Below are 19566 nucleotides of genomic sequence, written 5' to 3'. Positions count from 1 at the left end.
TACATGTACCGTAGCTGAGAACTACGACATTAGCCTGGCTAATGAAATATTTCAATTAGATCATTGTTATGGTTCTTCTTGGGGAAAAAATGTGGAAAAACAAAAACCTCATTTGTCAGGATATGATGCAATTTCGCCGTGGCACGACATGGTGAGGCTGTCCGCTTTGACCATTTGGATGGCTTCAGTCTGCTTGAGGACCGTCAAGTTCATAGATATTCCGGCTGTATTGTCGAAAAGGTTTTCATGATGTGCACACCACGCTCGTATTTTTCTATCATTTCCTTCTTAATTTCGATGGTAAGCCTCATCTTTTTCCTTTTTTCACCACCCACACTCACCTTTGCACCCATGTTGATTTCTCTCACAAGAAAATCCGCTGTGCTGCCGTCTTGCAGGAAATCAATGAAATTGTGACACTGTCATAAATCGTCGTATTTCGAGCATGTTGTCATATGTCGAGACAAATGACGAGTCAAATTTTACGTCGGATGTCGAAAGGATCGTATGTCGATGCGTTCCTATGTCGAGGTACCACTGTATTTACATTACGTACAGTTTTCCACCGTTTTCTCGCTTCGTATTACGGAAAAATATTCAAAACACCTAAGATACAACGTACTGTAAACAGTACGTATGTACTTCATGCTTTCTGCTTATAGAAGTCGGGCCAGAAAATCCTGCTGCCCTTTTGGTCAGAATCTTTCCCATTAAGCCTTGTACCTTGAGCCTACTCACCCATTGGTAGTAATCTTTTCCATCGTGCTTCAGTAACACGATTATGCTTTCCTTTTGACCTTTATACAATGACGTTACAATTTGTGTGTCGCAGTGTGATGACTGCACAGGGGCGATGGTGCTGTTGCGGGCTCGACATCTTTGCCAAGAGACCAGAAATCTCCTCGTTTTGTCTCAGGAAGAGTGTTTTTACGGCCACACATGGTCCACCACGTATGTATCACTTTCGCTTTGGACATCGCCTCACTCAAAACATAAGGTATTTTTTTCTTTGCATTATGTTCTATTATCTACTTGATTACAGGTATTAATGGGTAGGTTAGGTATAATAATGATTCAAATGTGTTTGGCTCTTGTTTTATTCGGGTTTTACCCTGATTACAAAATTTCATGTGTCATTTAAGTAGTGCTTGGAACAAATTAGGCAACTTGCATGTAAAATGCGATTCAAAATCCGAAAAAAAATCATGATACGAAAGCAACTCTGGGACAAATTAATATCTTATGTCGAGGTGTGGCGAAACAAATGTCATCTTGTCTGGTCTGAGATCAAATGTCGCCCTCTGCTGGCCAGATTAGACCCTACAATCAGTGTTGCTCGATTGGACTGCTACTTTCAAGGACTCAGGGTGGAAGGAAAATGCACTAGGCCGGTTTATCAACTTTTGGGTTACTTTTGACAAAATTTGGCGGTCTTTAAAGCAATAGTTTTGATTATTTTAACAGTTAAACTCATGAGTCTAACACTTTGAAGTTCAGCTACATTGCTTTCTTCCAGTTTTATTGACCTGGGCAGGTTTTATGCTGTGATTGAGCTGGAGACTGTCTTTCCCATCTGGCAACCCTGCCTACAATGTGGCAATGAAAAGCTCTCCTGAGAAGTAAGATGTATGGCTTTACACTTACCAGCTTGGTAGATTTGGGCGTGTCCGGGATGTCTGCGGGGATAGAAAGAGGAACAAGGATGTTCAACCACTCTGGGGCAAACAATACACCTATAAAACCACTTATGTCATAAATGGCTGCCGGAATGAGAAGGCTTTATTTACCTCGCTTGGGCACCTTGGTTAGGCCGGGCTCGGGCGTCTCTGGAGATGGGGTGTCGCCGCTGTCGTCTACCACTTGGATCTCAAACAAAAAACAGCAAACAAACGTGAAGACTTTGCAATTGTACACTGGTATGCAAGATTGTCTTTTGGACTTTTCTTTCGCAACAAATTAAATTTTCAAGTCTTTTATGTTCTCTTTGAATTTTTACAGTAAATCTTGTAATTTAAAAAGGTCAGTTTTTTAATTTAAATTTTTCAAGTATAAATAAAAATACAGTAGTAAAATTACAAATGCAATGAAATTTTTGGAAGATGTTAATTTAAAAATATTTTCTTTTAAATACTTAAAAACACATTTTTAACAAAAAAAGGATGTAAAAACACATACTTTTAAGCTCAAACTCAAGTTAAGATTTTAATTTCTCGAATACAACTTTCTGAGAATTTGCTGACGATTTAAAGTTATTTTATTACTTGAAAATAATTACAAAATTTAAATATATTTCGAGTTTATTTTAATTGGTTAAAATGAAGAACAAAAAAACGTTCAAATTCGTAAAACAAAAAAAAAACGTTAAGAAATAGTGTACTTTTAAAATCAATAAAGGTCGAGATTTAAATAACCCCTTTGTAAATCTCGGAAGAAAATTGTAATTAATAACAATATTCATCTAATTTACAGAAATATACAGTATACTAGGAGTGTGCATTGCCTCATATCTGGTGATTTCAATTCAATTTTATTTGTATAGCCCTATATCACAACAAGGTTGTCTCAAAGGGCTTTGCAGAGGCAATATGATACAGTCAGAAACAGTAGATGAATTAATAAAGTTCAAGTCCTGGGCAACCCCCATCCTTAGAGCCTCCATGTCGGCAAGGAAAAACTCCGAAAACCACAATACGATCCCAATTAATCCTGACACCACACTTGTAAACGATTATTGTGATATTTGTATATCACCTTAGAAAAAAACAATCAAAATGAACATAAGCACATTTGTATCAATTTATTCCTGAAACCTCATCCGATATTGCGTGTCAATTGGCAAAAACTACAAGTAGTGGAATGTACTTTCACTTAAACACAACTTGTAATTATTCATATTTTTCCTTAGCCATAAAATATACATTTTGTTGTTGTTGTTGTTTTTAAGTACCTGCGACTGCCTAACAAAAATGCCGTAGCCGTCCCGGCAGGTGAAGTAGCGCTTTCCTTGCACAGTGCCGTCATTCTTGCCTTTGGCTTCGTCAAGGATGACACCCACCCACTTGCCTGAGGCGAAGAGGGTGGCTCCCACGTAGGCCACTGTGCCACGCTGACCCTTGCCGATGACCTCCACTAGGGAGCCCGCCTTGGGCCCCCGTCCGACTGTGCCATCCGAGGTCATCCTGCCTGTCTGGAAAAAAAAAAAACACCAAGCGGCAACCAACAGGTTACTTGAAATACTAACTAATTGGCTGCAACTGACGGCAAGAGACGTCTGACTCCGTTGAACCTAGAGCTGGCCATGATCAAAAATACATTTTACAAAAATATACAGTGGTACTTCGACGCATCGACATTCGATCCTTTCGACATCTGATGTAAAATTTGACATGTCATTTATCCCGACGAAAGCAGCACAATCTCATTTTTTCTGGTCAGATGGCAGCACAGTGGATTTTCATGTGAGAGAAATCAACATGGGTCCCAAGAAGGTTAGTGCAGGTGGTGAAAAAAAGGAAAAAAATGTGACGCTTATCATTGAAATAAAGAAGGAAATGATAGAAAAATATGAGCGTGGTGCGCGCGTCACTGGCGTCGGTGAACTAGCTCTAAAATACAGCCGAAATATGTCCATGATCTTGACGGTCCTCAAGCAGACGGAAGCCATCAAAATGGTCAAAGCATCCAAGGAGACGACTATCCTCTCTAAACGTCGTAGCGGTATTTCGGAGAAGATGGAACACCTTTTGCTGATATGGATTAAGGATAAAGGGACAACCACCCGCCGTCTCCTCCGACCTCCGTTCGCCATACTCTATAAGTTAAGGTTAATGATTTTTTATTTCAAATTTATTATTATTATTTTGATTTGTATTCATAATGTATTTGTTTTGCTATGTGCATCCGTAGGTTTTAGGCTGTGAAACGAATTAATCGAATTGTAATGTATTCTTATCTGAAAATCCCGCTTGACATGCAACCATTTCGATTTACAAAACAGCCTTGAAATCTAAAAAATCAGAATTTTCTGTTCATTATTTCCAGGGTCAGGCATTGTAGGGGAAAATACTTTTGGGGAAAAAATAAACTAAATTAAAAAATGGAAAACAATTTTAATAAAAAAAGAAATGATATGGAAAAAATATATAAGAAATTAAAACTAAATAATTGAATTAATCATTTAAAAAACACACATCAAGTCTCTCACTATTGTTAGCTTTACTGGAGTCAGAATGGAACAGACATCTATTGCTGTCAGTGGCACTGAAACATGACAATCAATGCCTGCCCCAAATCGCGGGTCTGCCCATGATGTCAAGGTGCTACTAGATTCTGATCTGGGACATGGCCCAGTTGGGAAATGACGACACATGCCTCCATGAGAGCGCCGGTGACTCAGCACTTTTCTATTACCGTCTCGACTCTCCTTCAAATACAAGCGGAGCTTCGCTGCTGCACAGTAGCAACACTAGGTTGACAGACTGCCTCGAAATTTGGTGAAACTAGGCATATTTTGATTGTTTAGAGCAGTGTTTTTCAACCGGTGTGCTGTGACAAATTGTCAGGTGTGCCGCGAGAAATTATCCAATATCGCTCCCCCCCCCCCCCCCCACGTCATGAGCTCCATATTGCTCTTGTCGCATTCAAGAACTGCTCAGATTTCTACCCATCAGCCACCTTATCAATTTGTGACAACCATCAATGCTCCCCCAACACATTGTCGAGGACAGCAAGGTGGCTGATGGCTAGAAATCGGAGCAGTTCTTGAAGGCAAAACAAGCAATACCTCACTCATCTGCACACGGCCACAACCTTCAACTTACTCCTTCCTTCCTACTGCAATTCCGCCCGACGACGTAAAAAAAAAAACCAAAAAAACGAAATTGGATAATTTCTCGCGGCACACCTGACGATCTGTCTTCTTGAGCACGACGTGAGCAGCTATCCGACAGCGCCATGGTGCCAAGCAATTTTAAACGTCATCTCCAAACTAAACACCCATCACTTCATAACAAGTCGATGGACTATTTTGTTCACCTTTGTGAAAACACAGAGAAACTTTATTGAGAAAAACGACAAAGGTAAATGAGAAAGCCCTCAAAGACAGCTTGTTGCTGAACTTTTTGCTAAATCCCAAAGTCCCACACTATGGAAGAGACATTCATACTACCTGCCTGCAGAGCCATTATCAGCGAGATGCTTGGCCCCGATGCGGTTAAAGACATTGCTAAAGTCCTCATTTGATAAATCTGAGCTTTTAAAGCCTAACTGCTATAAAAAAATATATATATATATATATATATAAATAAACAATAACAGAGCGAGAGTGAAAGCTGTTGAAGATTCCTGCCAAGATATCGGCTTTGTGTTCATCTAAACAGGCTCAGGTTTCACACTGAGTAAGTCTGAATATATTATATATTATTTCATAATTAAATATACTGTACAGAAAGTAATTTTGTGGAACATTTTTGGTTTGTGGTGTTTGAGATTTTTTCCCAATGTAAAAACGTGCCGTGACTCTGACACTGGTTTAGAGACATTGTTTCGCTAATAATTGTCCACAATCTTTTCAAATAGTAAATATTTCTATTTATTTGTAATTATTTTTTTGTTTTAAATATTCACTTAATTTATTTTTAAATGTTTTTTTAAATTTTATTAAACTATTTTAAAATTATTATAAATTTCAATTACATCAATAATAAATGAGAAACATTAACTAAATTTAGCATATAGAGATTCCACATCCAACATGGCTGACAGGCTGTGAGATACCAGCAATGGGTCAACCTGCTCAATGTGGTATTTGGTCAATTATCAATGATAAACAAAGATACTATATTAAAATGTTCCATTGAAGAAGTTACGGATGTTACCCAACATTTATTTGCCAATTCCCACTGAATATGGCCCACACAAGAAGCTCCAGTTAAGCCTACATTCTGTTGCATTTCTCAGCTTCAACACTAGATAGAGCTAGTCACCTTCCTGTAAAGATTAACAAAATGTGTGGTTAAATTTTCCGCTGCATGCAGAGGGGGAAAAAATAAAAATTGAACACTCACAGGATAAAATACACACGATGGAACAAATGGTTAAATTTTCCTCTGCATGCAGAGGGGGAAAAAAATAAAAATTGAACACTCACAGGATAAAATACACACGATGGAACAAATAGAATACAATTAAGAGGCATTTTAAGTTGGGAAAAAAAAGAAATTAGGGGCAGCACGGTGGACAAGCGGCTAGAATATCCACCTCACAGTTCTGAGATCAAGGCTTCAATCCCGGGCACTGGCATTGCTGTGTGGTGTTTGCATGTTCTCCCCATGCCTGCATGGATTTTATCCGGGTACTCTGGCTTCCTCCCACATCCCAAAACAACCTGCATGATAGGCTGATTGAACATTCTAAATTGCTTTAGGTATGAGTGTGTGCGTGAATGGTTGTCTCCTTGTGCCCTGCGATTGGCTAGCAACAGATTCAGGGTGTACCCCACCTACTGCTCATAGTTCGCTGGAATAGGCTGCAACACCCCCACAACCCTGTTAATGATAAGCGGCTCAGAAATGAATGAATGAATGAATGAATGAAAAAGAAATTAGCAACAGTGAAAGCAAAAAAAGGGGACATTTTCATCATTCAGACTAACAGCTATGTTACTTTTTTTTTTTTTTTTTTTTTACAATGTTTTTTAATTCTTGAACAACGCAGATCAACATACATACCTACATATACATAGTAGACTCAAACAATAAAAGCCAAAGTAATGACATCATCACCATGCGACACGCAATCTGCCCGACTGTGAGGTGGAAGATGAACAAGTGGTCAGACAGTAAAATAAAACATGCCTGGCGCGGCTCTTTATCCCTTCTTTTTCAACACTCGACACTCACATCTTTAACTGAACATTTGTATGTTCTTCCACATCTTTACCAGTGAATTCGGCACCAGTGATATCATTTTCGGACAGAATTGGTAGGTTTAGCTCAGTAATCATCTCGTTCATACACTATTTCCATTCATTTATTACTGGGGACAAATGGGAGGCCACAAATGCTAACGTCATGAATATTAATGCACAAAAGTGACATGTTGCTTGCAGTACGCCATTGTGAATATTTTCTTATCTGTCTTAAACGACTCATTGTCAACTATTTTGATAGTTGATTTACCATTTCCAGACTACCTCAATATTGAGGCTCCTAATAGTAATTTTTTTTTCTTTTTTGAAGCAATCGACAACTTATTTGATGATCAAATTAATCGTCAACCATCTTGAAAGTCGATTAATTATTTACGGACATTTTTTACCTAACAATTGACACTCCTCATTGTAAATATGTTCCTTTTCTCGTCAAATACTCATTTAGAGACTTTACCTATAAAGTGTGCCTTCTAAAGTAATTTTTTTCATTTTTTTTTAATAAGATAAAAATACTGTATCAACAAAGTCTTTTTTTGAAATCTATTTTAAAATGTATTTTAAAATAAAAGAGGTCAATGTTCTTTTATTTTTTATTTTAAAAAAAAAAAAATCTCATATTTGTAGTCCTTGATAAAACCAGATTATTATATTTGTAAAGAATCGATGTGCAAGTCCAGCTAAAATGCTGCAGCCATTACAACAGTAAAATAACATTTGATTAACATCTGAGCCGATGAGTTAACTCATGGTAAAAATAATCTGTGATTTAACCCTAACCTTACTTGCTGTTTAAAATGTGCGCACAAAGCTGCACAAATAAAACAGCCGGGGCCGTGGAAATGTTTTCGCCCACTCACCCGTCCGAACGCGCTCCTCCTGCTTTGTGACATGTTGTCGAGTGATGAGTCCGCTACTAACCCTCTAAAGCAGCAAAGCGCTACGCCACTCGCGCTTCACGCCTGCGATGTAAATGCGGAGGCTCAAAGCAGATGGAAAGCATCAGTGTGTGTAGTGCGTATGTGTGTGTGCGAGAAAGAGGGAGGACAATCAGCCCATAAAAAATGTGTTGGGTCCTAAAGCCGACGGTTCCTGGCAGTAAATGATATTTTTGGTGTCATTGATGGTGATAGATGCCCCATCTATTTGGACTGAGTTTTTTTTGTTTTTGTTTTTCATTCGCTCTTATCATTAATATCGTCGTCAATGGCACTGAATGAGTAAAACATCTTCTGTTCTCCAGTATAACCCATAAATGAGCGACCCACCCACGGCTCGTGAGCCACATGTGTATCCCCCCCAACGGCAGTGATCAAGTTAATACTGGTAGACATAATTTACGTAATAAACAATGAAAAAAAACACATTCCAAACCCAACGCTAACTTTTTACTGTTACACTCATACCTCAAATTGAGCCTGACAAATCATACAAAAATGTCTTCAGTTGTTACACTCATAAGTCAAAGCACAACTGTACAGTATTAGAATCGATTCTTGAGGTATGTCAAACAGTCAGCAAACAGTTTGGCGGATTTAGTGAAGGACAAAAGACAGTCATGATCAGCATCAAACTCTAAACAAAAACCAGGCGGGCCACGCACAAAGCTAGGATTAACTTGGTGGCCGTTTTGTTAATTTTGTGCCGTCATCTCTCACAGCAAGCTGAGTCACCCATCGATCCATTTTGCACAATGCTGAGCCAAGGAGTCACCATTTTGGATCTGCCCACATCTCAGGCTGCAGCTGGTGGAATTTGAACTCATTCACTGCCATTGACAGCAATAAATGTCCAACGCGTGTGGACTGACTGGGAGGGCCGTCAGCAGTCGAATTATTACATATTATCATACATATAGTTCATCAATATTTGGGAAATTAATTATGAATAAAAAGATTTTCAACCAAAAATGTCCTTTATATCTACTAATTTAGATGTTTGGACTCTTCTTATTCATGTTTAGTCAATATCTCTCCATAACTCATCGAGGTACTTGTGATGGATAATATCGTAAACATTAAAAAGTTTTGTTTTTTTTTCCTTTTAATCAAGAATCGAGACTGTTTTACTTCCATATCTGTAAAGAATTGGTGGATTTATGCATTTATTCACTAGAATTTTCAATGTAAAAAGCTCTTTGTGTTTCCACTTGGTCAGCTTCAACGGAGATAGGCCCCCAATTAATCGGCCCCGCGCCCCGTGTGCCGTCAATACCATTATGAAGTCTCTGTCCTGATATATATAAATATAAGTATATAAAATAAAGATAAATGAAAAAATACAAGTGTTCATATGTTGTACCCCCCCTCCACCCTCCCAAAAAAATCAAATGCACAGCGTAGGGGAGTGACTTAGACTGATTAAAAGTACATATCCGATCTTCTGGGAGGAGAGAAGTTTGTTTCCTGCGCATTTATGCTACCCTCATTGTCCCACCTGACACGAGTGTCTGAGCAGACCTGACAAAGCTGAGATGTGATCTGCGATCAAACCCTTGCTCGGGGGTTTGGAAATACATTTTTACAAATTCATTCATCCATCTTCTGTGCTGTTTATCCTCACAAGGGTTGCAGGGGTGCCAGAGTATATACCAGCTAACTATGGGCACAACACCCTGAATTGGCGGCCAGCCACACCCAGTGCACTAGGAGAACGATAACCTTTCACGCACACACTCATACCTAGTGATAATTTGAAGTGTTGAGTCACCCTACCCTGCATGATTTTGGGATATGTGAGGAAACTGGAGTACCCAGAGAAAACCCAAGCCAGGGACTGAACACTATTTTATAACTGTGTAGAGCAGTGGTCCCCAAACTATGGCCCGCGGGCCGCATACATTTGGTCCGGCCCCCTGAACAATTTTTTTTTTTTTTTTTACTTGTGTTATTTATTTCCTGGCTTTTTCTGTGAAGAACCCAGAGAGGGTTATTTGGTTATTATCTATTTGATTAATAGTGTTATTATATTATACTACATTATATTATACTACATTGTATTATGTTATATTATTTACTTTTGTTCTGTGAAGAATCCAGAAAGGGTTATCTTATTGTGGCTTTCTGAAAAATAATACATTTTTACATTGAGGCACTCCTGCAATCATCACACTTTTTCTGTTAAAAACTGACCCTGGCCCCTCATCAGAGACGGGAACAGTTATGTGGCCCTCACAAGAAAAAGTTTGGGGACCCCTGGTGTAGAGCGTGTGCTAACCACAAACACACAATGCCACAGGGTTTGCCAACCCACGGACACTGGATGTAGTACTAATGGCAGTCTGGGCACTGCGTATGGTATCCCATTCATATAGTACTGATGTGTTCGAAGTTTGCGTCTAACCATTGCGTTGTTACCTCCTCTTTCACCTTAATAAAAAAAAAAAAAAAAAAAAAAAAAAAATCTAAGAAAAATAGCTTTCACATGCATTTTTGGGAGTTTCACACTTATTTTTGCATTCAAACACTTTTTTTTTGATTGAAGGGACTTTTTTGGGTTGAAAATATACAGTATATTTTGACTGAAGCAACTATTTGTTTATTGAAGCAACTTTTTTGATTGAATAATACAGACACAAATCTACCTCCATATGACTCCGCCCAGGGGATACAATTTTTGACTGGGGTAACTACATTGGCACGACACTGGCGTGCCATACTCAATGGATGACGATCTTGGCGAAAAGTATTGCCTAAACAGTCTGATTTAGAATTCCCCTAAAGAATAATGGGAAACAAAAAAACGCTCATTGTCAACTTATTTTTATAAATATTGTTGTAAGTGAATTTCATTGCTGAAACTGCGTTTCGGGGTCATCCAGGGTCCCCCCAGGATTGATACATCTAAATTCAAGACTTTTAAGACCTTTTTTAATGCCATTTCAACTGAAAATTAATACTTTTCTCGCACCCATTATTTAGATAATGTTTAATCTAGGGCTGTCAAAATTATCGCGCTAACGCGCGGTAATTTATTTTTTAAATTAATCACGTTAAAATATTTGACGCAATTAACGCACATGTCCCGCTAAGAATATTCTGCCTTTTGGTAAGTTTTAAAGCAAGGCTTTTTGTGCTGTCTAACAGCGAACTCTTGTGGTCGCTTTGCGACATGGTTTATTTTTTTCTTGCCAGTTCAATATGGCTGCACGACGTCTCGGGCTGACGCCTACGTTGTAATGTTGTGCTTATATCATCCTTGGACAAGATTTGTCCGTAAGTATGGTTGTTGTAAAGAATGTGCATATTATGTTAGTAAGCGAAATGTTCTATTTTTTGTATGAGACGCTTTTTGTTTATGTTTAGTGAACCTGTATAGCGTGCTAAGCTAACGTTGTTGCTAATGCAATGCTTGTGTACTTTTTTTTTTGTAGTTTTACGACGGTCTAAAGAGGACAATTTTGAGGCTATTTTATTAAAGAATCAGATGAAAAAGGAAGAAGTCTGATTATTAAGGCGTTGTTCACTAGCTGTCTAGCTTTGGAAAAAGTAGACGCTTCGGAGTGAGGACAGCATAAACAGATTTAAATGACAGTAGAGTGAAATGCCCAATACAGTCCTTATGTACCGTATGTTGAATGTACAGTGGGGAGAACAAGTATTTGATACACTGCCATTGGGAAAACCCAGTGTATCAAATACTAGTTCTCCCCACTGTATATATCCATCTTGTGTCTTATCTTTCCATTCCAACAATTTATTTTACAGAATATATATATAATTTACAGAAAAATATGGCATATTTTATAGATGGTTTGAATTGCGATTAATTGCGATTAATTACGATTAATTTTTAAGCTGTAATTAACTCGATTAAAAATTATAATCGTTTGACAGCCGTAGTTTAATCATATTAAAAAAATAAAGCACTGAACATCAAATTTAATTTCAATTACTCAGTGTGTTTGACAAAAGAATGCACATTTATTGAAGATACAATTAAAACAAAAAGTTTTGTGCCACAGATCGGCCCTCTTTATGTCATGACCTACCTTATTAAAATATTGTAATAATAATCGTGCTGTCAAGCGATTAATTTTTTTTAATCACGACTAATCGCATGCTGTCAATAGTAAACTTTTTTAAAATGCATAAATTATATATTTCAATTTCTAAATACACCTATTAGCACAGGAGTTCATCAAATTTAAGCCTCATTAGAAACAAGAAAAGAGTTTTCCTTTACACTTGTAAAGATGAATCAAATATGAATTTTCCCCAAATAACTTGTAAAAAGGGAGGCACAGAGGAAGAGCATGTCTACTGACAGTTCTGAGATCAAGGGCTCAAGCGCAGGTTCTGTGTGAAGTTACCATTTTATTTTTGGGGTACTAGCTATAATTTTATCTTAGACTGACTTTTTAAAGAATGGGGAACCTTTTGCAGGTGTTTTGAATTACACATGTGGCAAGTGTGTACAAAACTGAAGCTTTTCATCATATTCTTTTTTTTTTTTTGGTTTGTGGTACATGCAAATTGACATACAATTTTGTTGGTTTAATCTACCAAAATAAAACAACTTTTACTTGATATTCAAAATTTTGGGGGCGTACTGTATATAGTTTAAATAAATAAAAAATTAATGTAATACATCATTACTTATGAGTGTTTTCATATTATTCATGACATAAAATTACTGCAATTAAATGTAAAAGATTGAATGATTGATTGAAAGAATAATTGAACTCACCAAAACGGCTGTCTCCCAATGCACTTATACAGTTCAGACACCTGTGTATTTCAGGGTAGTTCACGCTCATCAGTCCACCTCAGAGTGCAATGTTTTGGGTTAAAATGCCCAACTTATGTTTTGCCTGAGAACATGGATTTCACCCCAATCCTCCGTCTTTGTGCCCAAAAATAGTGCCTGGAGCCTCCATGGTGGAAGTTTTAGTGGTGCTCTCATGAAAAATATTTCATTCTGCATGTTCATTTACGGTTTATCGCTGTACTTTTATCCAAACATGCTCAAAAACAACGATAATGGGTCGCGCCAACAGCCAGACGGGTTCACGCTCGTCATGGTGCCTCAACGTGCCCCATTTCAGCCATTAAAACCCAAAATTTGGTTTTTCCAGAATCAAGTCAACAGGATGATATCATGATACTCTTTCCCAGAGGCAGAGCTGGCAGCACTGGAGAATGAGAGGGAGCCTGTTGCGGGGTATCGAATTTCAAACTACGGAATGCTAGAAGGGCCACAATTTATCGCGCAAAGCGGGGTTGTGTGATGCCGTTAGTAAATAGTTTAACTGAAAGCTTCGTTAAAAATGTGTATTACGACTAGGCATGTGCCGGTATGAGATTTTGACGGTACGATAACCGTGAGCAAAAATACCGCGGTATCACGGTATTGCAATTATAGCTCCAAAATTTTGAGATGTATGGGTTTTTAAAAAAAAAAGAAAAAAAAAAAACGTTTTTCCATTGAACAGCATTTTTTTTCAGAACATATTTGCAAATTTGAAAATAAATAAATTAACAAAAAATAACAAATATTTTATATAAAATTAAAATAAATAGAACCTAGACTATACCCACAGCCACAGCTCAAGTTGCTCAATATTAGAGCAAGAACAAAATAATTGCAATAAAAAAGTAAAAACACTTCTAAATAAAATTATAAAATATATACTGTATGACTTTTTTTGAGGGGGGGAAGCTCAAGTGAAGTTTCGCCATTTTCAGCCACTTTGTCAACTCTAGTCTACATGATGTCATGCCTTTGTGTAAAAAGAACAAAGAATTCAAAAGTTAATAAGTTAGTTAAAAATGTATAAGTATAAGTTAGTTAAAATGTAAATATTGTTGAGGAAAGGTTTCATCTTAAAAAAAAAAAAAAAAAAAAAAAGTGAATTAGCGATCTTTGACGCGATCCTTTTTCTTTCTCTCCTTCATTCAAGCTTGTTTCTCACTCAGGGGCTGTGACACATAAAACCTCGACGAAGCTGCTCTCCCAGCTTAGCCTAGGCTAACATTCATCTTTGTAAGTTTTAGTTAGTTTGTATATTAAATTTGAAAGGAAAATGTGTGTTTTGTTTTTGGCGAACTTTATAATGGTGCTACTGCTATCCTGTTGAACCTAATCACACGTGGAAAAATACAATTGTACAACGTTTTAAATGTATTCATTTGTATATTTCACCACGATTTGAGAGCTCAATAAATTGAAGAAAAGTACGCCTTGTGTTTGGAGGGTTTGTTTTTGGGTTTGCTGGCTGTTTAGCAGAATAGCAACACTGACACTCACGGCAACAAACGGGAAGGGTGAGCGCTGCCGCACCAAGCCACTTCGGCTGCATTTTGGCACATGAAAAATAGCGAATACCGTACTAAAGTATGACGGAAAATTTTAGTGGTTTTGAAACCGCGACGTTTTCACACCACGGTAAACCGTGAAACCGGTAACCGGCACATGTCTAATTACGACCGGCCCAAACGTCAGGCCGGCCCACCGGGAACTGTCCCGGTTCTCCAGATTAGCCACTCCGGGCCTGGTACTGTGCGATTGCCTGCTGTTGTGATGTTGATGCTAACGGCGCGCACGCACTAAGTGCAGTGCATCGTAAAAATTCTACGCATCATCTTCGTTATGGATTTTTTTTTTTTAAAACTTCGTCACGGATATAATTTAGGTTGCACTGAGATGTTCTTGAAAATTAAAACCACGGTGAAAAAATTCCAGACTTACGACAACTAATTTTATACTTTTATTACCTTTAATAATGGAAAACTAAATTCAATGCCTTTTTAATACTTTTAATAACCCGCGGGTACCCTGTCATCAACATGTTGTACCCCCTGCCCCAAAAGTCAAACTCCACCTATGGTCCGATTTTGGTGCATTTTAAAGCATTCTAAGGGGGTCAAATTGAGCTCAAAGGGGCTACGGAACAAAGAATAACTATAACATTAATAATAAAACCGAGGAACCACAATAGGTTACCTAAAAAACACATTGTCACATGCATGTCCATACTGTTCAGTTATCGATATGTTCCAAGTCAAATAAAATCAAATCAACTTTTACTTGTTTAAACCAAATCACAACAAAAGTTATCTCAAGGAGAAAACAAAACATGTTTTAAGGTGCAGTAGGCCTACGCTGGATTTCGACCTACTTGAGCATTGTAGCTGCACCCCACCCAGGTAAGACTAATGCCCACCCACACCAGACATCCTGGTAACACCACTGTTAAGAACCCCTGATTAAGGCTGAAAAGGCTGACGGCGATTGTCTAAAATGTGAAATTTGGCGCCACCTGGTGATTCGAACGCATATATGACACAAAATAGCATCTAATTAGGAATACACCTGACACTTGAAGACCATTGGGAGTATGACATTACTAGAGAACAGATCGTCATCATAACACATTCAAGATTCAATTAAAATCTCCCATGCTAATCGAACCTAATTTACATGAATTGCCAATCTTAACCATTACAAACTTTATTCACAGCATTGACACGATAGATTGAAGCGTTTGGAGTTCATCTGTCTGTTTTTAGGGTGAAGTAATTCAAGTAAAGCAAATTTGGCTGTCAAACTGGGACACTCCCTCCCTGAGCAAGCTAGTTAGCCACGCTTAGCTTGCTTGCCCTTTCAAAAGACGCACGCTTTAAACGCACACAAAACACATGACGGGTCAAAACACCTGCGGGTGTATTTTACCAGGGCAAATAGTCTTCGACCAAGAAACAAAGAAACGAGGCTTACCTGTTTTTATGTGGGAAAATGTAGCTAGCCGCTCGGCTCGGCGTCCATCTGCGGAAGAGGAGAAGAACCGGGTGTCCAAGCAAGTGCCTGATGGCCAGTTTACACGCGCGCTGGATTGGACGTCTAGCGCCGTCAATGATAACCAATGAGTTAAATGTTCTGAATTATCGGGGGGGACTTAAAGTGTTATTGGGGCGCATTTATGAATTTTGTTTTTTAACATCGTATTAATTGCTCTTTATTCAAAAAAATATTTTTTTATGTGAGCCAGCGTCCACATATGTGATCATGTCATTTTCCGTCATGATGACCACATTTAAGCTGTACCTGCAAATGTTAACCCTTTCAGGTACGGTGTTCGCTACAGTGGACATCCATTCAAGTTATAGAGAAAATGTTATTTAAGACCAGGGCTGACAATAGACTTGCAGGGGCCCTGGGACAAGAGACCACTAAAGGCCCACCCCAACCCTGCAACCAGCTTGTCACGCCAACATACGCAGTACTTTTAATGCTTTGCAAGCAATGACAGTGTAAATTTTCAAATTATTTGAGATGGTCAGTTCAATTTAACATACCGTAATGTGATGTGACACAATATAAACAATTTCCATCTATTGTCCCATGTAGGCTAAAATACAACTGAGAGTGCTATGCCTGCCTGCTAAGCAATAAAACAGTTTAACTAAACATCCTGTGCCTGCCCCTTCCACATCCCTGGGGTTATCAAGCCCTCAAACAGTGATGATTTGACAGCAAAGTCATTTATAACATCAGTGAAATCCAGTTTTTGAGCAAGCTCACGCTCAATGGAGAGCATGGCTAGGTTGTTAAGCGTGCCCTGTGATATGGTGGAGCGTAGGTAGTTTTTTATTTCCATTTGACTGAAGGCTCGCTCTCCTCCAGCTACAGTCACTTGCAAAGACAAGTAAATGCGTAGCTACTACTTGTTTGTGCTGTTTCGCTGATGGATTCATATTAGCGTTTGCTATAATACACAGTGGGTTGTAAACTCAAGATAAATCCAGCCGCCGGACCAGAGTCTGTTCAGCCTCGTGCACCTGCTCCCCACAGACTAACGTATATCCCTGATCTCCCATCACCTTCTCCCTCCTCGGCTCTACGCGGGCAGCATGTCTTGTCATACAGCAGCTCAACAGGCTACAAGCGGCCGGTGACAGACTCGAATCGGGCTTTGGTCACGGTGATCGCGAATCTAAACGTTCAGTGTTAGCGGCTGTTGTTCACTTTCCGACATCACCATTCACAGCCAACTCTAGCCCTAATTCACTAGCTTCTTGTCCCTTTTTTAAAAAATCCTTCATTTTTTTCCTCTTTCACCTCTATGATCTTCATTTCTTTTTTCTTTTCTGCGCACCAGATTTATGACGACTCGCCATGTTTAGAGTTTATACCAATGACAGATTTTAATTTCCCACTTCAGGGCACATACTTAGTGTAGCCTTGAGTACGCCAGATCAGGGTCAAACCATTCTCTGCTAAAACAGAGGGGGACGGGGGGTGTTGTGCAAAAAAAGGAAAAAATATCCATCCATCCATCCATCATCTTCCGCTTGTTCCAGGGTCGGGTCGCGGGGGCAGCAGCTTTAACAGGGAAACCCAGACTTCCCTCTCCCCAGCCACTTCAACCAGCTCCTCCGGCGGGATCCCAAGGCGTTCCCAAACCAGCCGAAAGACATAGTCTCTCCAGTGTGTCCTGGGTCATCCCCGGGCCTCCCGCCGGTGGGACATGCCTGGAACACCTCTCCAGGCAGGCGTCCTGGACGCATCCGAACCAGATGCCCGAGCCACCTCAGCTGGCTCCTCTCTATGCGGAGGAGTAGCGGCTCGACGCGGAGTCCCTCCCAAATGACCGAGCTTCTTACCCTATCTCTAAGGGAGAGCCCGGACACCCTGCAGAGGAAACTCATTTCGGCCGCTTGTATCCGGGATCTTGTTCTTTCGGTCACGGCCCACAGCTCGTGACCATAGGTGAGGTTAGGAACATAGATCGACTGGTAAATCGAGAGCTTTGCCTTTCGGTTCAGCTCCTTCACCACTACGGACCAGTTCAGAGTCCGCATTACTGCAGACGCTGCACCGATCCGCCTGTCGATCTCCCGCTCCCTCCTACCGTCACTCGTGAACAAGACCCCAAGATACTTGAACTCCTCCACTTGGGGCAGGATCTCATCCCCGACCCGGAGAGAGCACTCCATCCTTTTCAGAGTAAGGACAATGGTCTCGGATTTGGAGGTGCTGATCTTCATCCCAACCGCTTCGCACTCAGCTGCGAACCACTCCAGTGAGAGTTGGAGGTCACGGCTTGATGAAGCCAACAGCAATACATCATCTGCAAAAAGCAGAGATTCAATGCTGAGGTCGCCAAACTGGACCCCCTCAATGCTTCGGCTGCATCTAGAAATTCTGTCCATAAAAATTATGAACAGAATCGGTGACAAAGGGCAGCCTTGGCGGAGTCCAACCCTCACTGGGAACGAATTCGACTTACTGCCGGCAATGCGGACCAAACTCTGACACCGGTCGTACAGGGACCGAACAGCCCTTACCAAGGGGCTCGGTACCCCGTACTCCCGAAGCACCCCCCACAGGACTCCCCGAGGCACACGGTTGAACGCCTTCGCCAGATCCACAAAACACATGTAGACTGGTTGGGCGAACTCCCATGCACCCTCGAGGACCCTGCCGAGGGTGTGGAGCTGGTCCACTGTTCCACGGCCGGGACGAAAACCACACTGCTCCTTCTGAATCCAAGATTCATAAATTAAATTGAAGCACCTTAAATCTATAATGCACCAATAAAAAAATACAGAAACTAAAATATCATTTCCATAATAAAGAATATTACTGTTTAAAGAATATAAAATTAGAAAAAAAAAAATACAAAGATAGATGAGAAAACAAGGAAGAAACTCAGGAAAACAATCTAATAAAATACTGAATGCAATACAGTAATACAAAAACATAGTGAGTCCATCAAATGCTTCCCAAACAGAGATATTGGGAAGCAACACCAGATTAGGCAGGTGAACAAGATCTTGACCAATTAAAAACCAACAGTGAGAGCAGCGCGCCAACAGATGGGTGTTGCACTCTCTTGTCCAGTATGTGGGGGTATGCACCTGATACTTGCTTGCAATCCACCATTAAACGAAGTTTTGAAATCTTTTGAGCTTTGTTAAGCTTCTGCGTCGAGTACAGCCAATTTTTTTGCTTGTTTTTTTTTCCATTCAGCACAGTTTTAAACAAAATTGAGCGGTCAATAAATTTTCTGAATTGGTTCTTAGAATATTGGCTCAGATTTCATTATCGATATAATTATATCTATCACATTTTTGCATCGGGAGAAAATACACTTTTTACTTGTGAATTTTAAAGGAAGTACATTTTTACTTGAGTATTTTTTCTCTGATACGTGTACTTTTTTTGCCCCTGTATCTGTACTTTTAAGTAAAAAAAAAAAAAAAAAAAAAAAAAAAAAGTGAGTACTTGATCCTTATCTTGTCTTATTGGAATCTTTCTGATCAAGTGCATCCCAGCAGAAAGAATATTGTATAAGAATTTGAAAAATAACAGAGCTTTGAATTATTTTATGTCGTTTTCCTTATGTCATTTTCCGAGTAGAATGTGTATGAATGATTATACGCTATACACGACTGTAGCACAGCTGCAAAGCAGCATACCGGGATGAGCAGGTAGCCACACCAAATGAAAGTATGGTAAGACAGGCTAACCTACAGTAACACAAGACAAAATACACAACATTCTCCTTTTCATATATGCCTTTATACAGTGTAACACAAAAGTGAGTACACCCCTCGCATTTCTGCAGATATTTAAGTATATCTTTTCATGGGACAACACTGACAAAATGACACTTTGAAGAGTAGTCTGTGTGC

General features: G+C 39.4%; 1 protein-coding gene across 6 annotated transcripts in view; it reads right to left on the bottom strand.

The window, feature by feature from the left end:
• The window catches only part of dctn1b (dynactin 1b), a 57415-nt gene extending 41517 nt beyond the window's left edge, over nt 1–15898 (bottom strand). For 2 of the 6 annotated variants that reach the window (XM_057860437.1, XM_057860439.1), the window contains exons 1-4: nt 7789–8959; nt 2948–3187; nt 1788–1866; nt 1645–1676 (exon numbers count right to left, since the gene is read on the bottom strand). In XM_057860437.1, coding sequence (XP_057716420.1) covers nt 1645–1676; nt 1788–1866; nt 2948–3187; nt 7789–7821 — 384 coding nt within the window. In that variant the 5' untranslated portion in view covers nt 7822–8959. Of the gene's footprint in view, nt 1–1644; nt 1677–1787; nt 1867–2947; nt 3188–7788; nt 8960–15646 lie in introns of those variants that run through there. The other 4 variants (XM_057860441.1, XM_057860438.1, XM_057860442.1 and 1 more) reach the window with 4 other exon arrangements.
• Nucleotides 15899–19566: the final 3668 nt, after the last annotated feature.

Source organism: Corythoichthys intestinalis, chromosome 15 (assembly GCF_030265065.1).
Source record: "Corythoichthys intestinalis isolate RoL2023-P3 chromosome 15, ASM3026506v1, whole genome shotgun sequence".
NCBI classification, from domain to species: domain Eukaryota; kingdom Metazoa; phylum Chordata; class Actinopteri; order Syngnathiformes; family Syngnathidae; genus Corythoichthys; species Corythoichthys intestinalis.
Note: the sequence above shows the minus strand (reverse complement) of the source record. Positions and strands in the feature narration are given on the sequence as shown.